The following is a 24,442-nucleotide window of genomic DNA, read 5'->3' as shown; positions in this document are numbered from 1 at the left end:
GGATGTAGTGAAAGAATACATGCAGATGTTTTTTTTCATGGTGGAGGAGCAACTTCTGATACCATCTTAAAGAAAAAACACATAAAATTGAAGAGTAAAAATAATGACAACAATATGTCTAAATTTTTTATTAATTTTTTAGAGCAAATGCAGTCTTGTCATGGTCAGAGTTGCCCACTCATATTTAACTAATTCAAATACAATTACTGCATTTAAATGCTTATGTTCTAATAAAAGGCATTGTTTAATACTTCTGCCATGACAACCCAAATAAATGAGAGGGAAACGGGAAGATTAGTCATCAGGTAAGGTTTACTGTTCATTTACCATGCCTTGATAACAGTAAGCTTAACAAAAGAAAAATGTTGGGGACGAGAACCGGTGTTCTGTCAAAACACGAGCTCTACAGAGGGTTGTGCGATCAGCTGAGCGCACCATCCGCTTCAAGCTCCCTGACCTGCACTCAATCTACAGCAGGCGGTGCTGGACCAAGGCCAGGAAGATCGTGAAGGACCTCAGCCATCCTAACAACAGACTGTTCTCTCTGTTGAGGTCAGGAAAGCGATTCCGCTCCCCGAAGACCAACAGAGAGACTGAGGAGGAGCTTCTTCCCGCAGGCGATATGGTCTCTCAATCACACCACCACACAGTACTGACCCACACATATAGTTCTTACACACACACTGGACATTCTGGACATTGTTTTCACTTCATCACTAAATCACTTTAAGCATATTTGCACTGCACAAGACACTAAATAATGTGGATTGCACAACACTGGACATTATATTCTTCATTTCCAGTTAATACTTGTACAGCTGCTGTTATTGTGTATATATATATTTATATTTCTTCATACATTCTTATATATTTCTATACTGTGTATTGTGTATTTTGTTGTACAGTTATTTTATTTTCAACTTTAATTTATATATTCTATCTTATTCTTTCCCAGTTAAATTTACCCTTCATTCTAATTTGTGTTGTACAGTTATCTCATTTTTAACTTTAATTTTAATTTTTATTCCTTCCTAGTTAAATTTACCCTTTTTAATTTTCATATTTATTTCCTATCTTATTCATAGCCTTTTCTTTTTTTTTCTTTAGGTCACGAGCAGTTGTCTAAGCATTTCACTGCATACCGTACTGTGTATGACTGTGTATGTGACAAATAAAATTTGAATTTGAATTTGAATTTGAACATCCTACCGTAGCGTAAATTTATAGTCTTGTCTATCAATCCGTGCTACCTTATCAGAATATGCTACCTTACGTGGTTAATGGCTCCATCGTATAGGTAGCATGTTCAGATGACCCAATCACACTATTAAAACATGCTTCCTGCTTGGATTTATATAGGTAGCATGTTCAGATGACCCAATCACACTATTAAAACATGCTTCCTGCTTGGATTTATATAGGTAGTGTGTTCAGATGACCCAATCACATTATTAAAACATGCTTCTTGCTTGGATTTATTTAGGTAGGATGTTCAGATGGCCCAATCACACGATTAAAACATGCTTCCTGCTTGGATTTATATAGGTAGCATGTTCAGCATGTTCAGTGTGCGGCTTCGACCTTCCCCGTGGTGCTTACAATTACTCATGGCCGTAATGCAGGTTCATTCAATCTTTGGGAGTGCAGTACCTGGAACATACAAGGACAAGGTTGATGTAAAGACTATAAATTAAATGAGACAGGGAGGACACAAATTGGCGTTAAGTAATAATTTGCCCGATTATCAATGTGTTAGTTTGCATCTACTTTAAGTAGTTAACTACTTTTAAGCATGTTTCTTGTCGTCGTCGTTCCAACATGGTGTGTTTGTTTTGATTTGTGGACCCCGAAAATGGCGCAATACATTGCCGCGTGAACCAGGTGTAGGACTGACCTCTCCCACACACACCACATCACTATAAGACTGGACTCTCACACACATCACATCACCACACACACTCTGGTTTTTCTTCATGTACACTTCCTTATAATCTCTTTCTGCTATTTGCACATTTTTACTGTAAATTTCTAAGTTAAACCTGTACATTTTGTAATAACATGTAAATTGTAAATAGTGTAAAACCACTGTCATTTAATGGTCGGGCATTGCACAGCTACATGTATTTCACCTCATGTCATACTGGGTATGGTTGTGTGTGTGACAAAAGAAATTTGAATTTGAATTTGAAAGTCTTTCCAGGTGAGTTTGATCCAGGAGGGTCTGAAGCCAGAGTCAGACAGAGACTGTGCAGAGACTGTAGAAGGACAGAGCAGCAGCAGAGCAGTCCAGATACACTGATGATCCTCTGTCAGATCCAGAGGGACACACAGGGATGATGCTGGACTCTACATTGTGTCTGACAGTGCAGCTGTTCTCAGAGCAGTTCACTCTGCAGCACTGACAGTCATCTGCACTTCTTCTCATTCCTCTGTCAGTCACTGCTGGATGAAGCTCTCCTCTCCACCTCCCAGTAACATGGCCCAGTCAGAGCGTCTCTACACACAAGCTGCTGCTGCTTCAACCTCTCTGGATCATCAGGACACAGCTCCTCCTCCCTCAGCACACACACCGTCCTGTTTACCATCATCAGCTCCACCTGCAAAGAGAAGAAGGAAGAGCAGAGGAGATAAACAAGTGTTTCCAGAGACTCTTCATCAGCTGTCAGTCAGTGATACAGCACATCCAGTATAAAGAGCAGCAGGGACTTCAGTGCTGGGACTGTACTAGGACTCATTGTTGATTCACTTTTCTAATCTTTGGATTTTTATTGAAGTTGATGAAAATGTTTTTACCTCCTAGTTTGAGTATGGACTTTCATTCATTAGAAGAACCTTGGTGTGTCCACTCTGAGCTCTGTAGGAACCCCAACAACAAGCCCAACAATCCAGATGGACAGTTCCAGCTGTTAACTGGAGGAATTTCATCCAAACATCTGCTCTCACTAAATTCTTCCTCACCTACAGACTGTGTTCTTCACTGCTTTAAACTTGGAAATGAATGCAGTCATTGGTCTGCGTGCTGCTTTGTTCAGAGAGCTGATTGGCTGTTGACAGCAGCCGTTACTATGGTGACCATAAAGGTCAGAAACAGGAAGTGTTTGTGTCCAATCCTGAAGCCTGTCACCATTCTCCTCTCACAGCTTCACTGAGAAGCTGCAGCTTTACAGGAAACACTGGATCTTTGTTTCATACTGACTGTGTTTAGTACAATACTGCTGACAGCACCACCCACTTACTCCGTCACTCTACTTACAGCAGAGTCTCCAATCTGTAGTCTGGACTCTGCTGAAGATGAGACAACTGCTTCACATCTGGGTCCTTCAGGTTGTTTCCATCCACATCCAGCTCTCTCAGATGGGAGGGGTTGGACTTCAGTGCCGCTGCCAGATAATCACAGCTGATCTCTGACAAACCACAGTTCCACAATCTGTATAAAGAATGAAAGATGTAAGTTTATTAGACAAAGTGTGAGCTTGAAATCATTCAGTGTTTCATCATCTGTTCAGAGCTGAAGAAGGTTCAGAATGGAGAAGTTTAGAAAATGGAAACTCCAAACAGCTGAAGCCAATAGGAAGCAGCTTCAAACAAACACAACAAGAGAAAAAACTCTGAATGTTTCACATTAAAGTCGTACATTTATCATAAAAACAGGACAAAGACTTGAAAAAATCGTGTTTTTCCTTCCAGGAACCACAAGGCTTCACTTTTAAAGGTGAAGTGTGAAAGAAATGGACATATTTGACGTCCAACACCTTTTTCCAGTCACATTATTAAAGCAGACAAACTACAAGCTCATTTTCATTCCAACAAGTCATCTTCTGACCTGGACTAACAACACTGGTCTCTATGTGCAGCTGGCTGTGAGACAAGTGCTCAGGGAGCGTCTACAAAGTGCAACACTGAAAGAACATCACACACTAATTTGCTTCCAGCACTTTCACATAAACATCTACTGTCATTATTGTCACCAAACTCAGTGGATCCTTTATTGCAAATTCAAATGGGATCAAATGGTCAGACAAAAGAGGGTTATGAGGAAATATGATGAAATGTTGTGTCTGATACTTAGAACTGTGAGGAAGAACACTACACAGTTAATCAGGGTCCCCTCTCTCTGAATCAGGAAAGGTGGGCAGGCTGCGTGTGGGCCGCGGGCCATACGTTGAGTATCACTGTTTGAAATGTGAAGATTGTTCTGCTACAGTCAATGGACTAAACCAGAGAAGAAGAAAACAGACTTTACCATGAAAATCCTCAGTGTGGATCAGTATGGAGTATAGGAGTAACTGGCAAAGTACTAAGAGCATGTGTAACCCATATTTAAGGATGGCTTGGATAAAATATGCCAAAATGAAAAAAAGAATCTTAGCAGTTACACTCTGTTTATAGTGAATAAGCCACAGGTGCAGCGGTTAAAGAGTTAACTGCTCTGGTGTAGATGTGAGTTGCTCTAAGCCAATGAGCTGCTGAAACGTGGTGCAGGGCCCTGCCTGCCATCTCCGTCTGAGAGAGCACAGGCTTTTCCTCTCTCTCGCGAATCCTCCATGAGCACGCTAGCGAGGAAAAGACACAGCGATTTACTGAAACGAGGTATGAAAAAAAGTAATATAAACGGGAGAGTTAGCACTCGCTGTTTATGAATGATCGTTTTATTGTATGTGTACTGCTAAGACAAGTAACTAGCTGGTTCCTTTTACATTGTTTGGTCGACGAAGGTCGGGGGTTAGAGACGACGCCATTTCATCATTCCTGCGCCATCTCGCACTGCTCCGCCTTTCTTTTCTGAGATAGGTGAGCAAAATATTTTAATAGTTCATTGTTTATCTGCGCTTTTCATGAGTTCTTTGCAAGCAAAATGTTCCAGTGTTTATTGGATAATTGTTTAAAAATATTTTGTGGAAAACTTTATTCAATTTATTGAAAAACAGAATTTGAAGCAAATGCACAGATCATGTGTTTTACTGTTTATTTTCAATTTGTAACATGGGTAACATTGCAAATAATACATTTTAGGTGATAGGACTTTGAACTGTGATTATATGAGAACTTAATATGTCCTATAACACTGTCGTTGACAGGTCAGGTTTTTTTGTTTCCCTTTGTATCTTCCTTTTGATGCATTGCAACGGATCCTGTAATCGATGGTGAGCCAACCCCGTTGATGGACCAATTGACTTTATTCTGTGATGCACAGCAGAGTGTGCTAGGCCAGCTGCAACAAAACAAAAACACACCATGCCATTTTTAACTTGCTGTTCCCCTTTTTCACACACATCCCCCTGGACTTACAGATGGTTTATTTTAAAGACTTTTTATGGACTCTATACATCCCACAAATAGGAAGGGAAGTGGGTGTGGGCGGTTGGATCAACTTTTCCAGCTTAATGGTTGTTGCAATTTGTTAACAAAGTCTATGAAGTTGCAAATAAATGTTGCCATTTGGAACTTAATAATTTATATTGTGGTTCATTTTGAACATGAACTTTGTACATCTAGAAGGGTGCACCCAGGCAAGGTTTCTTTTCTTTTTTTTAAAGTGATTACTGTGATTGTGCCACAGGGTTGTCACTGAGAAAAATACTGGTACCAAAAAGAGACAATTTTATTCGTAATGTTTTGTATGTTTGTCATATTTTCTTTTCTTTTGTTTTCTGGGTGAAAAAAATACAAAGCCGGCATTTTTCAAAACTCACAGTTGCCTGAGTGTCATTCAGTTTGCCTCTCCTGTATGTAGCCGAACCTACTGGTCCAAATCATTGAGCTCTTTTGCATCAAATTTGGGTGAAGTACCTTTTGATCTTAGAGTATTTGAAATACATTAGTGTTACACATGCGCACACCAGCTCACCCTCATCTTCACCAGACTCTTCAACCTCTCACTGGATCAGGCAGCCATCCCATCCTGTCTAAAATCAGCCACAATCATCCCAGTGCTGACGAAGTCTTCCATCTCCAGCCTGAATGATTACCGCCCTGTGGCCCTCACACCGGTAATCATGAAATGCTTTGAGAGACTAGTCCTTCAGCACATCAAGGATTACCTCCCCCCAGAATTCGACCCCCACCAGTTTGCATACCGTGCAATCAGATCCACAGAAGACGCCATCGCCACAGTCGTCCACGCTGTGCTGAGTCACCTAGAGCAGCGGCAGAGCTACGTCCGAATGCTCTTCGTGGACTACAGCTCAGCCTTTAATACAATCATCCCGGACATCCTCATCACCAAACTTGTCACTCTTGCCCCCCCCACATGCGCCTGGATAAAGGACTTTCTCACAAACCGGCCCTAGACTGTGAGGCTCCGCCCCCATCTCTCCTCCCCTCGCACACTGAGCACCGCCTCCCCACAGGGCTGTGTGCTGAGCCCCCTCCTGTATTCTCTCTACACCCACGACTGCAGTCCGACCCACAACAACAATCTCATCATCAAGTTTGCTGATGACACCAAGGTAGTCGGACTCATCTCAAAGGGAGACTACAGAGAGGAAGTCCTGAAGCTGGCAGCCTGGTGTTCAGAAAGCAACCTTGCACTGAACACTAAGAAAACCAAAGACCTCATTGTTGACTTCAGGAGACACAGCACTGACTTGGCCCCCCTTTACATCAACGGGGAGCGGGTGGAGAGGGTCCACACCTTCCGGTTCCTTGGTGTCCTCATCTCTGCTGACATCTACTGGACAGACAACATCTCAGTGGTCGTCAAGAAGGCCCAACAGCGGCTGCACTTCCTGAGAGTCCTCAGGAAGTATAAGCTGAACTCGAATCTGCTGCTGACCTTCAACCGCTCGTCCATTGAGAGCCTGCTAACCTACTGCATCACGGTATGGTACGGCAGCTGCACCAAGCCAGATGGAGCGAGGCTTCAGAGTGTGGTCAGGACAGCACAAAAGATTATCGGCTGCCCTCTCCCCTCTCTGATGGACATTTATTCCTCCCGCTGCCTCAGCAGAGCAGCAAACATTATCAAGGACAGCTTCCACCCTGGTTTCAACATGTTCAGCCTGCTTCCCTGAGGGAAGCAGGCTGAACACTAATTTGCTGAAGCGCTACACTAATTTGCTTCCATCATCCAACCTGAAGAGGAAACAGAGACGCCTCCCCTTCAAAGTAAAAGCTGCTCTTTTTGCTGAAGCGCTACACTAATTTGCTTCCATCATCCAACCTGAAGAGGAAACAGAGACGCCTCCCCTTCAAAGTAAAAGCTGCTCCTTTTGGACACAGTATCAAAGAAAGTCTACAGTATAACATAGAAAAGACAGAACAAAGTTTTGGTTGTTTTTAAATTGTGCAGAAATGAAACTACACTAAGCTCAATTATGTGACAGACATTTCATCCCATGTCAGTTTGGCCTCATCCTGGGCCGGATTATCCAGCACACACTCTGACCACAGGCCCAGGGGCCACGCACAGCTGGGCTCCATCCAAGAGACAGGAAACAAACCAACACAATAATAAAAAGCACCATGTGATCTTCTTACATCTTCAAGAGAGACATTGTAAAAACATGAGCATATTTGTTTCCTGCTCAAATGATGTGACAGGTAGACAGAGTAAAAAACATTAAAGTTGGTGAGAAAATGTTGAGCAGGATGAGCTGCTGGATAATCTGGAGGCTGTAGCAGCAGCTCACAGTCACCGTGGATTTCCACTCATTGAAAAGCTCTGGTTGCTTCATTTCTCATCTCATATCAGAGACTTTAATGGTTCACTGAAGCTGTACTGTGATGCTTCCATATTCCAGTGAGGCCTCCATAATGATTTCAGCTGTTCTGTACACACACTGTGTGCCCTGTATGGCTCAAAGTCTCTGCAGCCTGTTTTTATCTGCTATCATCAGATCTTCATCATCCTCATTCACATCCCTCACACACTCTACAGCCTCATCAGCACTGACTTCATCTTCACTGACTGATGGAGCACAACATGAACCTGTGGAGGCTGAAACACTGTCCTGTCAAACATCTCCCCGTCACCACTCCACTTCTGTCAGCCTTTAAATGAACCCTGCTCAAGTCTGTCACTTCTATTTGGAGCCAAAAGGAAAAACTGTTGTTCAGTCGTTTGGAAAGCCTCAACATTTCTGAAAGCACTTAAACTTCTTCACATTTGTCTTCAGACACATCCTGAACATTTAGGAACTAAAGAAAGTTTCAAACATCAATCAAAGACTTGAAATATAGAAAAACTACAACAGCTGCAGTCAGTGAACTCACCTCAGAGTCCCCAGTCGACAGTTTGGACTCTCCAGTCCAGCACACAGAAGCTTCACACCTGAATCCTGGAGGTCATCATTTCCATTCATGTCCAGCTCTGTCAGATGGGAGGGGTTGGACTTCAGAGCTGAGGCCACAACTTCACAGTGAATCTTTGAGTGTCCACACTGAGTCAGTCTGTGATGATAGAAAATATAAAATGTGTTATTACAAAAGCAGAAAATCTGCAGTATAAACACAGACTGAATGTATATGAAGACAAAACAGAGTGAGGTCATAATCTGATGAATCTGCTCTTCACATCTGTGCTTCAGCTCCTCTTACTGTGTTTGACATGACACAACGATTGAGTCTCTCTCAGACCTGCAGACTTTTAATGAGAATCTTTGTTTGGCTTTAATCTGCAGATGAAGGAGGAAGATGGTGTCACATTTAGGCTTCCGTAATGTCCACAGTCTGTCACTGAGATCTGATCCAGAGTCAGAGTGAAGACACACATTTGGACTGTTTCCTGTTTTGACTCCAGAACATTTTGAATGGGTTCAGCTCAGTGAAGAGTTCCAGCTGGAAAGATGATCTCTGTTTGCTACCTGCTGTCAGGTACGACTGTTCACGTCCACACGCAGGAAAAACCTGCTGACTGTTACCAAACAGAGCAGAAATCTCATCACTGGACAATAATGATGAATGAACTCAGAGCTGCTGATATCAGATCTGATTTCAGGGGAACTAAACACAGAAATGATTGGCTCATTTTAGCTTTCTGAGCCATTATCTGCTGGTGTGTCGCTAGTTGGCAGAAAATGATTTGTATTCCTGTTCAGGGCTTCAGTGTTTATGAGTCCAGATCCAGGTGACAGCAAGTCAAAATGATGTTACCTGTCTGTGTCCAGCAGCAGCCTGTATTCACTTTGAATATTGTTATAACCTGACAGTTTGTCTTTGATTGGTTTGTAAATGTCACTGTTTCCATTGGACCTGAGTGACAGTACAAAGACAGAGAGGGAGAGAAAGGAGAGAGAGGATGGAGACAGCAAAGAGAGAGCAAACACAAACAGGTGAGAGTGGACAGGTGACCAAGGTTAGCAACCAATCAGAGAGCTTCTGTTTGACCCACAGTCACTGATGATGACTGCACATAACCAAGCAGTGTGTTACTCTGATATCAAATATGGATCCTGCTCTTATAATAATGATCATCAGATGATATTATTGTGTTATTTTGTAGCTGAATACGATGTTTGTGTGATTATCAGTGAAAGCAGCAGTGAGGAGGATGGAGAGAGAGAGAGGACAGAGGGTGAAGTTAGAAACACTAAAAGGATTTTTCATGGATTTCATGGATGATTTGAGTGATTTCCAGCAGGACACTTAAACATGTCAGTGGACGTCCTAAAGAACATATTCACTGATATGAAATGTGTCATTGAACAGGATTAATATCAGTGGAAACATGGTGGAAACAGCTGTGACTGCATGGATGTGACACACTTCAAATCTGTTCTCCACTCTTGGATTTGGGATTCATGGAGCTGCTCCTGAGTCTGTACAATAAAGGAATGGTGTGGAAGGTTGCAGCGTACGGACACAAACACTTTGTGGTTACAATCTTATTTTATTTTCAAAATTAAACTACTAACCTACACTGATCAATGATGTTAATGGCCACATCTGGACTCACCGAGCCTTTCTGCAGTTCCTCACAGCTGGAATCAGTCTCTGTCGTCCCCGCTTTGATGTGTTGTACTTCAGCAGGTCCAACTCATCCAGAACCTCCTCTGACATCTGCAGCATGAAGGCCAGAGCTGAGCACTGGATCTCAGAGAGTTCCTTCTTTGACTTCAGGAACTCTTGGATCTCCTGAAATAATGAGAGGTCATTCATCTCCATCAGACAGTGGAAGATGTTGATGCTTCTGTCAGGAGAGATTTCATCACTGTTCATCTCCTTCAGGTTGTTGATGACTCTCTGGATGGTTCCTGGACTGATCTCTGTCTGACCCAGCAGACCTACTAAGAGTCTCTGGTTGGACTCCAGACAGAGGCCATGAAGGAAGCGAACAAACAGGTCCAGGTGGCCATTTTTACTCTGGAGGGATTTCTCCGTGACTCTCCTCAGAAATACATCAAGTGATTGGAGATCTTTGTTATCAAAAACACTAAAAATCATCTTGGTGAAAGATTCTGATTTTAGAAACATCTTCAGCACCTTTGTCTTCCTGTTGGTGTGACAGTGGAACATGTAGACTGCAGCCAGAAACTCCTGAATGCTCAGATGAACAAAGCAGTAGACTGGTTTCTGGAAGATCACACACTCTCTTTTGAAGATCTCTGTACAAACTCCTGAGTACACCGATGCCTCTGTCACATCCAGACCACACTGCTCAAGGTCTTCTTGGTAGAACATGATGTTTCCTTTCTCCAGATGTTCAAACGCCAGCCTTCCCAGCTTGAGAAGAATTTCCCTGTCAGCCTCCGTCAGCTCCTGTGGACTCGTCTCATGTCCCTCATGGTACTTGTTCTTCTTCCTCTTTGTCTGAACCAGCAGGAGGTGTGAGTACATGTCAGTCAGGGTCTTGGGCAGCTCTCCTCTCTGCTCTGTAGTCAACATGTGCTCCAGAACTGTAGCAGTGATCCAGCAGAAGACTGGGATACTACACATGATGTGGAGGCTCCTGGATGTCTTCATGTGGGCGATGATTCTGCTGGACAGCTCTTCATCACTGCATCTCCTCCTGAAGTACTCCTCCTTCTGGGCATCAGTGAATCCTTGTACTTCTGTTAGCCTGTCAACACATGTAGGAGAGATCTGATTGGCTGCTGCAGGTCGGGAAGTTATCCAGACGAGAGCTGAGGGAAGCAGATTCCCCTGGATGAGGTTTGTCAGCAGCTGGCTGACTGATGACTTCTGTGTGACATCAGACAGCAGCTTCCTGTTGGTGAAATCCAATGAAAGTCTGCTTTCATCCAGGCCGTCAAAGATGAACAAAAGCCGAAGAGCAGCCAGCTTCTCTGCTGTGACCTTCTGTAATGTTGGATGGAAAACATGGAGCAGCTCCAGAAGACTGTACTGCTCATCTCTGATCAGGTTCAGCTCCCTGAATGAAAGCAGAACCACCACACTGACATGTTGGTTCTCCAAGCCCTCTGCCCAGTCCAGAGTGAACTTCTGCACTGAGAAGGTTTTTCCAACACCAGCCACGCCGTTGGTCAGAACCACTCTGATGGGTCTCTGTTGGTCAGGTAAGGCTTTAAAGATGTCCTGGCACCTGATTGGAGCGTCATGGAGGGCGTCCATCTTGGAAGCTGTCTCCAGCTGCCTCACCTCATGTTGGGTATGAACCTCTTCACTCTGTCCCTCTGTGATGTAGAGCTCAGTGTAGATCCTGTTGAGGAGGGTTCTACTTCCTGTTTCATCACTTCCTTGAGTCACACGTTCACATCTCCTCCTGAGACTGATCTTATGTTCATCTAAAACCTCCTGCAGACCAACATCTGCTGAAAGAAAGAAAAACAATGAGACTAAAGAGAAAGAAAACTCTTCAATGTCTGAACAACACAAGAAGTCCAGTTTTCAGAAATGAGTCCATCAGCAGACAGATGTTCAGTCTTACTTTGTACACAGCTGCTCTGACTGGCTGTCTGCAGTCCAGCTCTGCTTCTGGATCTTTCTCCACACTGTGCAGAAGCTCTGATGGTGACACAGAAAAGTCAAAGTGGAGATACTTCTGTCCACCTTTGATTAGACTCATTATAAAAAGGGAAAAAAAAGTTTTAACACAGTCATGTTTCCAGTTCACTGACTTACATTTATTCCATGGACACTCACTCTAACCTGAACCACAGCTACAACCCAACATTGTTGAGGCCTCATCTCCTCCTTTCCTGACTGTAGAGGTTAAATATGCAACAACCAACAAATAAAAGAATTTGGTTCATTTCAAAGAAATTCACACGGTGACCAAGTAAAGTAACCGTAGTAAAGGAGACAACATCCCGTTGATGATTATTTGAAAGATTTGCTTTAGTCACGTCACCAAATGCAGTTGAACAACTCTGATTTTGATTTTCTCTGTTCTCTTTGCCACAGCCCATCCCAGCAGCAGCTGAAGCAGCTGACTGTCACAACACTGAATAACACTTTAGGAGGAATTTCAGAGGTCAGTAAAGCTCCAGTTTCAACATCAGTTAACTAATCATAGTTCATCATAAATGTTAACCTGGCTGGCACACATGTTAATGTTAGCCATTTAAATATTAGCAGTTAGCTGAGGCCACGAGAAGAAGAGGCCCTAGAAGAACAATGGATGATAACATTAGATTTTCAAGACTAGGCAGAGACGTGTTTTCCTTTACTGTCTCTTACCGAGGAGGGAACAGATACCAGACGAGGTCACGGAGGTACGGGGAGGATTTGCAGCAGACAGCAAGACTGCCACGTCCATGCGAGAGAGCGATGGCTACGATAATCTCTGTTTTTGTCTCCCTATATAATGTTGTACAGCCCATTTGAGGGTTATCCTCTCTGTGAACCAGGTGCTTGATTTCACACAGAGGTCCACCAACTCAATTTGATCAGTTATGGAACGATTTACCTCAACAGGCTCCTTCACTTGCTGCTTTTAAACCTCCTTTAAAACACACCTTTACTCCCTGACCTTTGACCCAGTGTGACATGTTGACTCACTACCTCAGACAGCTTAAAATATTCTTTTTGTTTTTTGGTAATTACTAAAAGAACCGTAAAATATCTGTCCTATATACAGTTATGTTCATATATTTTTGTACTACATCAGGAAACTCAAAAATATAGTTTGTAATATTTTAATCCTTATTTTTAAAACTGTTTTTGTCATTTTTCTTCTCCCACTGCATCAAAAATCATTATTTACACTGAATAAATGAGTCAGCAGCTCTCTTACATTGTTGCTGCAGGTTCATTACTGAAGTTTGGAAGTTCTCCTTTGGACCAGTCCCTCCTCACAGACACACAGCTGGATGCTGCAGATCCTGCTCCATCCTTTTCCTCCATCTTCTTGATGTCAGGGTGGAGTTAGTCTGAGAGGCAAACACACACACTCAGAGGTGCTGTTGTATTGGAAGCATCACACTGACGGGTTTCTAAAGTTCTCATTGATCATTTCATGGAGTTTCTGTGGTAAACACTGTCCTGTGACATATGTGTTATGGTGAGGGTCATGAGGGCTAACCAGCCCCACTCCTTACTCCTCATATTTCAGCCTGAAGCACAATAACAGCCTAAACCTAACCAGGAGGTTGTAACCTCAAAGGGACTTCATGGTTAGAAATAAAGGTTCAATGAAATGAAGCAGATCATAAAAACATGAGTTTCAACTTTAAAAGAAGCATCCACACGATGACGGCACAGCAGAGGAGCACTTTCTCTAACACACTGATTCAGTTCCACTGACACAAGGACACACACCGGAAGGCACACACACACAAGCCTTTAAAAGAAACAACACAATCATCTGCGCTTGACTTGTCAATCCAAGTCCTTAGCCCATGAGCCCGCGGTATCAGACCACAGATATTCCCTTACTTTGAAAAAATAAAGCCAGTTTTCAGAACAGACCTGATGTTTATGCTACAGCCTGTTTACCAATATAATCAATATCAGATATCAGAGCAACAGAAACCTCGGTGATCAGGACGCTGGGACTGAGAACAGGAAGTGGCTCAAACGTCACAGTTTCATAACGTCACCCTGAACTCTAATCTAGTAGTAGGCTATGGCACTTGGCCACAGGTGGCAGCAGTGGACTGGCCTCCATTTGAGACTGCTCCAGCTGCTATGTGATAGTCCAGCTGCAAACTGAAGATCATATGCAAGTTTTTGAAATTAAACTGTACAATATAAAGCGCCTTGAGGCGAGTGTTGTTGTGGTTTGGCGCTATATAAATAAAATTCAGAACATTCTTAACTTAGCTTTAAAACCAACCCAATCTAACTCTCCTCCACACTCAAAAACAAAGACAAACCAACTGACACATCTGAGTCCCTCACTTTCTTCAATCCACTCACTCTCACAAGCTCCACTTAGTCACACTGGCTCTGTTTATTACTAATTACTATTGTCTCCCCAGAAACACTTCCGTTTTCTTTTTTTCTATTTGTGTTTTCGTTTTTTGAATTTGTGTTTTCTTTTTTCCTATTTCAATTGTGTTTTTTGTGCTTTTGCAGCATTTTTTGTTATTGCTGGTGTTTTCTTAAGTTGCAGTCCGTTTGGCCTCTCAGGGCCACCGTAGCTATAGCCCAAAAATAAATACATAACATCATTTCAATCACTTTAAAGGTTTATTTGCAAGACACAAAAACAGAAAAAAAAATTAAAAGTTACAAATGTATTGTGCATGAAACAGGAATTCAAACGTGGCTCAGATGTGTCGCAAGTTAATCTGGCTGTAGGCTATGGCACTTGACCACAGGTGGCGCTAATTGACTTGACTCCATTTGAGTGCACACAAAGTAAACTGCACACTTTAGTTGTGAAGCAAAATGCTGAAATTGCAGTAATAACACGTACGAGGGGAACGATAACGAAGACAAGATGCTCCTGATCGTTACTCTTGCTGTCCTGTGAACAGCAGCGGTGTGGTGTTAATTGTTTGCTTTTGGTTTGGCGATCGCCCTGTGAATGAGAATATGACCAGGTAAACCCGCGACATTTTTAAATAGTTTGTCGTTCAACAGCAACAAGACTGACGGAGTGTGTTTGAGGAAACCTCACAAATGTCACAGATGAAATATTCGGTGTTTATTTGCTGGTTTGTCGGTAGCAGCTCCTTCAAAGTAAGTCTACCACACATCTGTTTGACCAACGCCAGTTGATTTGGATCACTGGTCCAAACAATTTGAACCATTGTTATGTTACCTTTTGTGTTGAGTTTGACTGATATTTGCTGGATAGCAAATGTTTTAAAGCTATGCAACCTTTATCTGTACATAGCAGTTAAACTGTTTAGATCAATCTTTATTGATAATATACATTATTTATTTATGAATTACTGTGTACACAAGAATAAGTTAATGTATTAAGCTAAACTGGCTGAAATCTTTGTATTACTCTTGTGATTTTTTTTTATTGGCCCTGTTTATTTAATGCAGGCCAGGTGACCCTTTAGGGGTTTAAAATGCCGAGCCAATGAACGGCTGGGAGCAGGAATCTTTCTTCACTGAAGCTTCCATTTCCACGGGTCTGGTAGGAAGTTGTCCAAGCCAACAAAACGAACAGATAAAAAATGCATATATCAATCACCTGGATCACCTGTTGAGAAAGAAAAAAGAGAAAACAAGCAAACAAAAGAGAGCAATATAATAAACAACATTATCGCGATGATCTATGTGAATATAACTATAAATACTAAATATTGAATATTATTGTGCAGCACGTAAGATCGACAGCGCAGAGTGTGCTTTGAGGTAGCAGCCAAAATGCAAGGCAAGTTTATTTATATCGCACAATTCAACAACAAGGTGATCCCAAGTTCTTTACAGAGACATTAAAAAACAAAAACAGATAAAAAGCATGATTTAAACGTGACGTGCCCGTGAGCTCCGCCGGCAGCCAGCTGTGCCAGAGTGACCGAGCCCCAGGCTGAGAGGCCAAGGGCACCCAACCCCTGAAGGAGCCCGAGCGAGCCCCATGCTCCGACTAGCAGCCACCAGGAGTGAGCAGGTGTGTACCTGGACGCCCATCCCCGGACACAAAGAACCACCAATGCACCGATGTCTGAGGGCGTCTGCCACTGGCAGGGGGAGTGGTAGGGGGAGATAGGCCTACATACCTTGGAGGGCCTGAGATGTCCCCAGAGAGGTGGCGTCTGATACCCGACCTGACATATAGACACAGACAAACAGGCACACACAGATACAAACATCCATTCCCACCCTCATGCTCTCATATGCAATTACTCAGCAGCAGGTAAGCGCATAGCCCCTCCTGATAGCCCTCAATGTCTACGTGGATTTAAAATTGAGAGGTGGGCAACGGCACCAGGGGTGAGGTCGTACACCCTGATGGTCTTCTGGATGCCGTGTAGCGTGCCCACCCCCAAGGTCCTATATGTATGTGTTATGAGAGTGTGGGTAATGTGAATGTCTAAGTTGTGGGATAAAATTGAGGCACAGGCAGCCAGAAGGGGACAGAGGGGGGATGCCTCCCCTGCACCCTGGTGACACACATTTACCCCAAGGCCCTGCATGTGTGGGAGATTGTGGTAGAGCGGGAAGAAGGAGGCAGCTGGAGATGGGGAGGGAAGGAAGGGAGGGCCAAGGGGGCCCAGGCCTATCCGGACCGGGGCCCAGTTCAGCAGCGCCGCCCGGCCCCACAGAGCCCGGGACGGCCCACCCGATCCCACCACTAAGAAAACTGCACCCACCCCGTCATCCACTCATCTTCCAGACTACACAAGACATAGACACCCAGGCTGAGTTCTTCCTCCACCTCTCCTATATCTCCCCCACCTGCAGAGTGAGTTCCTGGAGAGAGGAGACCTCCTGCAAGATGTAACAGCCTCCCCCACCAGTCTTCCATACAAACGTTAGACATGCAAACACTTAACACAGCAACACTGAAAGCATTTGAGTGTAAATTTCATTCAAATCAAACTTTATACACAATTACAATAATGGAAAAAAGTCTAAATATTAAAACACTACAACTGCCGAAGAAACAAATAAAACCAATCACAATCGACATCAAAATATGATCATAGAAAAATAGAAGAAGACGATGACAGCTCCAGCACCGCCCACGACCCTGAAAAGGATATGTGGAAGTGAACGGATGGATGGAAAAATAGAAGAGACGTATCATACAATTCATATACGTTCATGTGATCTCTTTGGGTTAAATAAACCCAATAACCTTGAATCCTTGTTTTAAATTACATTTAAATTTCAGCTGGTAGCAAAGAAATTAATCAGAAATTAACCACAATTAATCTGATCTGCAGCTTCATCAATGTGATGCTGAGTTTCTGACTGAAATTCAGTCTGAACATGTCTGACTCTGTTAAACAGTGTTTCTCTAACAGCAGGAGCCTCTTTACACTCAGCTTCACACAGACGAGCTGAGGAATGATCAAGATGAAAATTGAGGCTGAATTTGTGGGGTTTAGAAACATCCAGAGCATCGCAACAGAAAGGTAAAGAAAAAAAAAAGAGAGAGAGAGATAAAGAAATAAATAAACTAGTAATACATAAATGAATAGAAAAATAGAAAACACACATGTAGAAATTGTCACATGTAAAATTATTTTTGGAGAGAATCAGAAGTGAGACAGTTTGAATCCACTGTTCAGAGCAAAGATGCAGGAATTAAATCTGATTATAAAAACACATCGAGGCAACGAAGACCAGCTTACACTCAATATTAATATGAATACACAACATACACGCAATGAAGACATGCTTACATTCAATAATACGAATACATGACATAAATGCTAAATGGTGTAGATTTAACAAGTTGCAGGACAATAGAGTGACTTTTGTGAAAAGGAAAAAGAGACTGGGAGGACCAACCAGTGATTAAAAGCTTAAAGCAGGTTTAAAATAGTGAATTAGAAGTGGTTTCCAGCTGATTGGGCAAAAGAAGTGACTACTGTAGAAATAAAAATAAAATAATAATAATTGAATTATGCGGCAATGTTTTGAATATGCATTTCTCTTGTCAGGGCAACTTCTCGAGATATGTCTCAATATGCAAATTAGTTGAATGAGTGGGGACAGAAAAAAAAGAAAAAAGAAAAACTCAAGTTTCCTGTCTGAGACATGAGTGAAGTTTGCATTGAGAGAAATATATCTGTGACTGTGTGAGAAGAATTGTTTGGTAAAATATATGATAGCAGCCGCAGGACAATTAAATAAAGTCTGTGACTAAGTGCAGTCGTGCAGATTTGGAGAAGAAGTTTATAATTTAGTGATGACACATTGTTATAAAGTGTTTAGAAAGGGCTTAATGGGAAATATTACTGTTGGGCAAACTGTGCGGCTTTTAACAAGATTTTCTGTGTATTTAGCAGGTGAAACTCTGTCAGTTGACTTCAGACTGTCAGGAAGCTGAAGAACCTGAGGCCAACCACTGAAATATGATGTGGGCAAAATGAACAGAGGGAGTGATTTTAAGTCTGATTTCAGACTATGTAAGTATTAGTTAAGCCAAGAGTCGGGAAAAAGCTTTATGGCCCGGAAAGTTCTAATTCCCACAACATATTGTTAGATTAAGTAAGCAAAACTTTTCTGTGATTAAGATTTGTGGGGTTGTTGTTTTAGTGATGGGTTAATTCTGTCAGTTAGGTTTGGCTGTAGAGGGAGTTTTACTAAACATGGACATGTCGAGGAGGGGCTCATTATTTTTGTAACAGTGCACTTAGAGAAAACTGTCAGGTGTCACCCCCTTTGGTGATGATGTTTTTGCTCTGATGAGCTAATAATCAGCTCTCTTTTTCTCCTTTTTTGTTCTAAGCAGGCCTGTAAGATTGAATTAACAGCGCTGTAAAACATTTTTGTGAGAGCAAATATAAGGTGAGCTTTTCCAGATTACAATGGGCTGAGGAAAAGGTCACCTGTGGGAACCTGCGAGTTCCTGTCTAAAAGGATTGCAGCGAGTCAATCCAGTCCAAGATCATAAAGAACTCTTTTTCTAAAAACAAAAGAAAAAACAAATAAATGAGCTCATATTGATGAGGGTGGAGAATCTGATCCTTTGCGCGTGAGGCTCCACTATCAGCAAGATCTAGTGTGAATGCGTGTGCATGATGTGTGTGACTGGACTGTGACTGGACTGACCATGTGGACTAAAGTGTTGACTGACTTGACACTGAGACAAAGACGGGACCAACGTTAGGATGAGTAGATGTTGACAAACAATTCACGACACCGGTAAGAAAAGGGTGGATGCTTTGCTTTGCTTTTGGCAGGAGTAGGAGCACAAGAGAGAGAGGGAGACCGAAAGGTTCACATGAGAGTGTGGAACTGTAGACTCGACCCTTGGGCGGCAAATTTTGGGTTGCTGATGTTTGCTTTAAGAAAATGTTGTTTTATTGACTGGGTTTAGATGATGGTATCACATTATATTGTTGGAAAAATGCCAAATGCTAAAGGGGAGAAAATGTTTGATATTACTGATGTTACCATTAACCAAAGCAGGCCACTGTAGAAGTCAATTACATTTTATAGAAGGAAAATAGAACCAAAGCAAAATGTAGGAGTTATATAGGGGATTGGTAGACTTGTCACATTCCAAATCCAGTTATGGAATAACAAACACTGGTCCAAGGGAAAGGGCATGTGATACGAGGTGGTGCTGGAGGAAAACGAGCAAAGTAAAGACAGCAAACCTATTTTGGTTCGATTTGATAAAGTCAAATTAAAAGAAGTACCATGACACTCAGAGGATCAACGTGAAACTAAAACATACGCAAATTTTGTATGAAGCACATGACTGATAACTGTTTTTTAAGTTTAGTTTCTTATAGCACAGAGTGGATCACAGTGAGGGAAGGACAGGGGGGGGGGGGGGGGGGGACTAAGTTTTAAATGTGAAGTTGATGCTAATATACAGGTTTTGTTTCTAGGTAGTTCTGGGGATGCAGGCTCTGGGTTGAGCCAGGAGTTGAAAAGATCGAACATGATAATTAAACTGATTTTATTATTTAAACACAGGTTTGCACACCTCCAGGACACTGGGGCGTGCATCTTGGATCTCAGCTGACCCTTCTCACCCTGGACACAGTCTGTTTGATCTGCTCCCCTCAGGCAGGAGGCTCCGGTCCATTCGCACCAGAACCTCTCACCATAAGAACAGTTACTTCCCCTCTGCTGTTGGACTCATGAACAATAACCATATGACTGTTCCCACCACTAACACATGACCCTACGCTGTGTTCACTGCAACATTCCATGTTTGGCAATGATCACCACCTGCACTCATGTATATATCTATCTACTTAGCACTTTTGATTCTTATTTTTATTTTTATGTCTATTTAAGTGTTATATGACAGTATGTTTGCACTAAGTACCGCAGCAATTTCCTAATGTTGTAAACCTACTCACCATTTGGCAATAAAACCCTTTTTGATTCTGATTACTGTCAGCATTTTAATCGCTAGTTTAAAGGCTGTAGGCTGCAGCTGTTGCTCTAACACTGTATAAATGTAACAGGCCTCAGTGCTGGTTCTAATAGTCTGAGCTGCTTCCAGCTTTATTTGTGAAGAGCACAGCAGCTTACAAAACACGTAGCTAGCTCGTACAGCTGCGACGTAAAACTTTCATGAGCTAAGATGACCTTAAAATAACGGGGCTACGTGTGGTGAGGCTAGCGTTAGCCACGTTAGCGCGTTAACTTCACAAGTGGTCAGACTGAGTAAACAGGCACTAAGTCAGAGGTTGAGCTCTCCGTTTCGCTGCAGGATCCCTTCATTCATGCAATTTATGCAGTTTATTAATGTGCAATTGGAAAAAGGATTTTGAAATGCAGTTTAATAAATTGGAATTCAAAAATGTTTTTTAAAATTCAGTTTTTAAAAGCATTTCAAAAATCAGTTTATTAAATGAGAATTCAAAAATGAATTTACAAATGCAGAATTTATTCTACAATTCATTATTTAAGCACAGAATTCTTTATTTCGATGCGCGTGGCTCCTGTGGTTCTCCATACAGGAGTAGCAACGTGAATTAAATAAATACATCATTACATAATTCATTAAATGTGTCAGTAAAATAATTAAAATAGAAAACAAACCAATAATTGATTAAATATGTAATTAACTAATTTGAATTGTATATAAACAAATATTGAAACATTTTAAATGAAATTAATGGATAATTCATTATTAATATATATCTTTAATTGATTATGTAGATTTTTTTAATTAATTACTGAAATAGTTCATTCATTAGTCATGCATTTATTTAATGCAACCATAAAATTATTGCTATTTTACGTAAAATCAATTTAAGACATCAATTTTAAATGGTTAAATTATGATAATGAATACATGCGTGTTGTGTTGGTCTTTCACGTGGAATTCCAATAAAACTGATTCATGTTTGTGCTGTAATGTGACAAAATGTGGGAAAGTTCAAGGGGGCCAACACGCTGCCTCGGGTCTCTGCTCCTCCTGCCTCCCCTTTCCCTCATCCACCTGCTGCCTCTGTGGAAGCTCTGCCATAGCCACCACCAAACAACTGACTTATTTTTACACATCGACCAGCATCCGGCCAATCCACCACCTTCCATCGTTTATACTGTTACAAAAAAAAAAATCATAAAAAAATATCATTGGCCCATAAAAACGAAAAATCACCATCGGGATGCCCGATGGCCAGTCCAGCTATATATATATTAATGTTGTGGAAATATATGAAAAAGCAACAGAAGAGTGAAAGCATTTCGTGTTTCTAGAAAGATCTTTCAGCTCATAGCTGCTCACAGACTGTATTTACAAGTGACAAACTGCAACTCTACAGTACATCTACAGCATATATCAAATATATTCTGTATTCAAATCTATTGAGTGATGTTTGAAAGTCTTTCCAGGTGAGTTTGATCCAGGAGGATCTGAAGCCAGAGTCAGACAGAGACTGTGCAGAGACTGTGCAGAGACTGTAGAAGGACAGAGCAGCAGCAGAGCAGTCCAGATACACTGATGATCCTCTGTCAGATCCAGAGGGACACACAGGGATGATGCTGGACTCTACATTGTGTCTGACAGTGGAGCTGTTCTCAGAGCAGTTCACTCTGCAGCACTGACAGTCATCTGCACTTCTTCTCGTTCCTCTGTCAGCCACTGCTGGATGAAGCTCTCCTCTCCACCTCCCAGTAACATGGCCCAGTCAGAGCGTCTCTACACACAAGCTGCTGCTGCTTCAACCTCTCTGGATCATCGGGACACAGCTCCTCCTCTCTCAGCACACACACCGTCCTGTTTGCCATCATCAGCTCCACCTGCATAGAGAAGAAGGAAGAGCAGAGGAGATAAACGAGTGTTTCCAGAGACTCTTCATCAGCTGTCAGTCAGTGATGCAGCACATCCAGTATAAAGAGCAGCAGGGACTTCAGTGCTGGGACTGTACTAGGACTCATTGTTGCTTCACTTTTTCTAATCTTTGGATTTTTATTGAAGTTGATGAAAATGTTTTTCCCTCCTAGTTTGAGTTTGGACTTTCATTCATTAGAAGAACCTTGGTGTGTCCACTCTGAGCTCTGTAGGAACCCCAACAACAAGCCCAACAATCCAGATGGACGGTTCCAGCTGTTAACTGGAGGAATTCCATCCAAACATCTGCTCTCACTAAATTCTTCCTCACCTACAGACTGTGTTCTTCACTGCTTTAAACTTGGAAATAAATGCAGTCATTGGTCTGCGTGCTGCTTTGTTCAGAGAGCTGAATGGCTGATGATAGTGTTTGATCAGAGCGTGTCAGCCGTTATTATGGTGACCATAAAGGTGTAAAAAAGGCTAGAAACAGGAAGTGTTTGTGTGCAATCCTGAAGCCTGTCACCATTCTCCTCTCACAGCTTCACTGAGAAGCTGCAGCTTTACAGGAAACACTGGATCTTTGTTTCATACTGACTGTGTTTAGTACAATACTGCTGACAGCACCACCCACTCACTCCATCACTCTACTGACCACAGAGTCTCCAGTCTGTAGTCTGGACTCTGCTGAAGATCAGACAGCTGCTTCACATCTGGATCCTTCAGGTTGTTTCTGTACAGCTCCAGCTCTCTCAGATGGGAGGGGTTGGACTTCAGTGCTGCTGCCAGATAATCACAGCTGATCTTTGACAAACCACAGGTCCACAATCTGTATAAAGAATGAAAGATGTAAGTTTATTAGACAAAGTGTGAGCTTGAAATCATTCAGTGTTTCATCATCTGTTCAGAGCTGAAGAAGGTTCAGAATGTAGAAGTTTAGAAAATGGAAACTCCAAACAGCTGAAGCCAACAGGAAGTAGCTTCAAACAGGAAACTGTGCAGAGTTTCAGACTATATGTCCTGATGCAGCCAGTTGGATTTTGGAGATTTGAATCTCTGTTCTGTGACTAAGTCCTTGAATCATTTCTTCCAGTTGGTCCAACAAGACAGACTAAGTATTGGACATGTGTTGTGGCTCCATTAGGGGAGCTTCTAAATGTGATGTGATGGCCCCTCTGGGTCTGTCAGGTCACAGGACTGAAGAGAGCTCAAACTGGGCACACAGTTGTTCCAGTCTGGACCAAAGACTCTATACTGGGACTGAGGGACTGCTTTGACTGAACCCACTGGGACTTTTTAAAGGCTCATGTTCTTGATTTCTACTTACATTTCTTTCTGGGGGAAAATGGAGATTACTTTGAAAACAGGAAGTATTTTCCCCAATAAGCAGCCCTGGATTAGTAAATCACTCCAACATGTTCTCAGGCAGAAGAAGCTATCTTGTTATGAGGGAGAGAAGAAAAAGATTGAGGCACAGAAACTTGTTGAAAGAGAGATAAAGCAGCAAAAATCAGGTGTAAAAGTAAAGCAGAGGATGAGCTGAATAAAGGACACTCAAGGCTGGCTTGGAAAGGAATGAAGTCCATGGTGGGGATGCAGAACAAGGAGCAAAGATGAATGTGATGCTGAATCAGCAGAAGACTTGGACTCATTTGATTCCAGCTTTGATATCATTGATTTCAATGAAGAGCTTTGTGATTGTAGCAAAGGGCTGGTAGCTCTGAGAGTCCCACTGATGAGGTGTTTGTGTGGAAATCTCTTAGTGGGATCAAAGAGAGAAAAAGCCCTGGTATATTCTTAGTGTTTATTTGCTGATTATATTGTTGTATGTATTTTAATAAGAGAGGGACAGCTCTGAGTAGAGTCTGAGCCAAAAGTACTGACAGGAAACTGCATGCTTTTGCAGAGCACTGGAGGTGCAGACAGAAAGTGAAACTAAGCAGAGTGTTCCGATCAAAACTTAGAGTGTGTGACGTGCTGCGGAAATATATAAATAACCATGCTGGCTGCTGCTGCTTTCAGACCTGAGCGTGAGTGTTCAGGTCTCCGTTCCCGGGAATGTAAAATAAAGATAATTTTTTGAGCTTTGACCACCCTGGGTCCAGTCTTTCTTTGCCGCCAAAAGAATTCAAAGAACGAAAATTAATAGTAAGTAGAGATGGCACAATACCACTTTTTTTTATGTCCGATACCTATATCATAAATTTGGATATCTGCCGA

General features: G+C 42.2%; 2 protein-coding genes across 11 annotated transcripts in view; both read right to left on the bottom strand.

Annotated features, from left to right (window-relative positions):
- Positions 1-2,072: 2,072 nt before the first annotated feature.
- The window catches only part of LOC146523568 (protein NLRC3-like), a 78,774-nt gene continuing 56,404 nt past the window's right edge, over positions 2,073-24,442 (bottom strand). Inside the window, exons 2-7 of one of the 4 annotated variants that reach the window (XM_085151389.1) lie at positions 13,136-13,271; positions 11,828-11,904; positions 9,896-11,711; positions 8,215-8,391; positions 3,254-3,427; positions 2,073-2,597 (exon numbers count right to left, since the gene is read on the bottom strand). In XM_085151389.1, coding sequence (XP_085007515.1) covers positions 2,588-2,597; positions 3,254-3,427; positions 8,215-8,391; positions 9,896-11,711; positions 11,828-11,904; positions 13,136-13,245 — 2,364 coding nt within the window. In that variant the 5' untranslated portion in view covers positions 13,246-13,271 and the 3' untranslated portion in view covers positions 2,073-2,587. Of the gene's footprint in view, positions 2,598-3,253; positions 3,428-8,210; positions 8,392-8,761; positions 9,193-9,895; positions 11,712-11,827; positions 11,905-13,135; positions 13,272-24,442 lie in introns of those variants that run through there. The other 3 variants (XM_085151395.1, XM_085151404.1, XM_085151412.1) reach the window with 3 other exon arrangements.
- LOC146523567 (NACHT, LRR and PYD domains-containing protein 12-like) overlaps positions 22,727-24,442 on the bottom strand; it is a 58,135-nt gene continuing 56,419 nt past the window's right edge. For 4 of the 7 annotated variants that reach the window (XM_085151192.1, XM_085151219.1, XM_085151228.1 and 1 more), the window contains one exon: positions 22,727-23,051. In XM_085151192.1, the coding sequence (XP_085007318.1) occupies positions 22,865-23,051 (187 nt within the window). In that variant the 3' untranslated portion in view covers positions 22,727-22,864. The remainder of the gene's footprint in view (positions 23,052-24,442) is intronic. The other 3 variants (XM_085151184.1, XM_085151203.1, XM_085151237.1) reach the window with 3 other exon arrangements.

Source organism: Neolamprologus multifasciatus, chromosome 3 (genome assembly GCF_963576455.1).
Source record: "Neolamprologus multifasciatus chromosome 3, fNeoMul1.2, whole genome shotgun sequence".
NCBI classification, from domain to species: domain Eukaryota; kingdom Metazoa; phylum Chordata; class Actinopteri; order Cichliformes; family Cichlidae; genus Neolamprologus; species Neolamprologus multifasciatus.
This window is presented reverse-complemented; position numbering and strand designations above follow the sequence as displayed.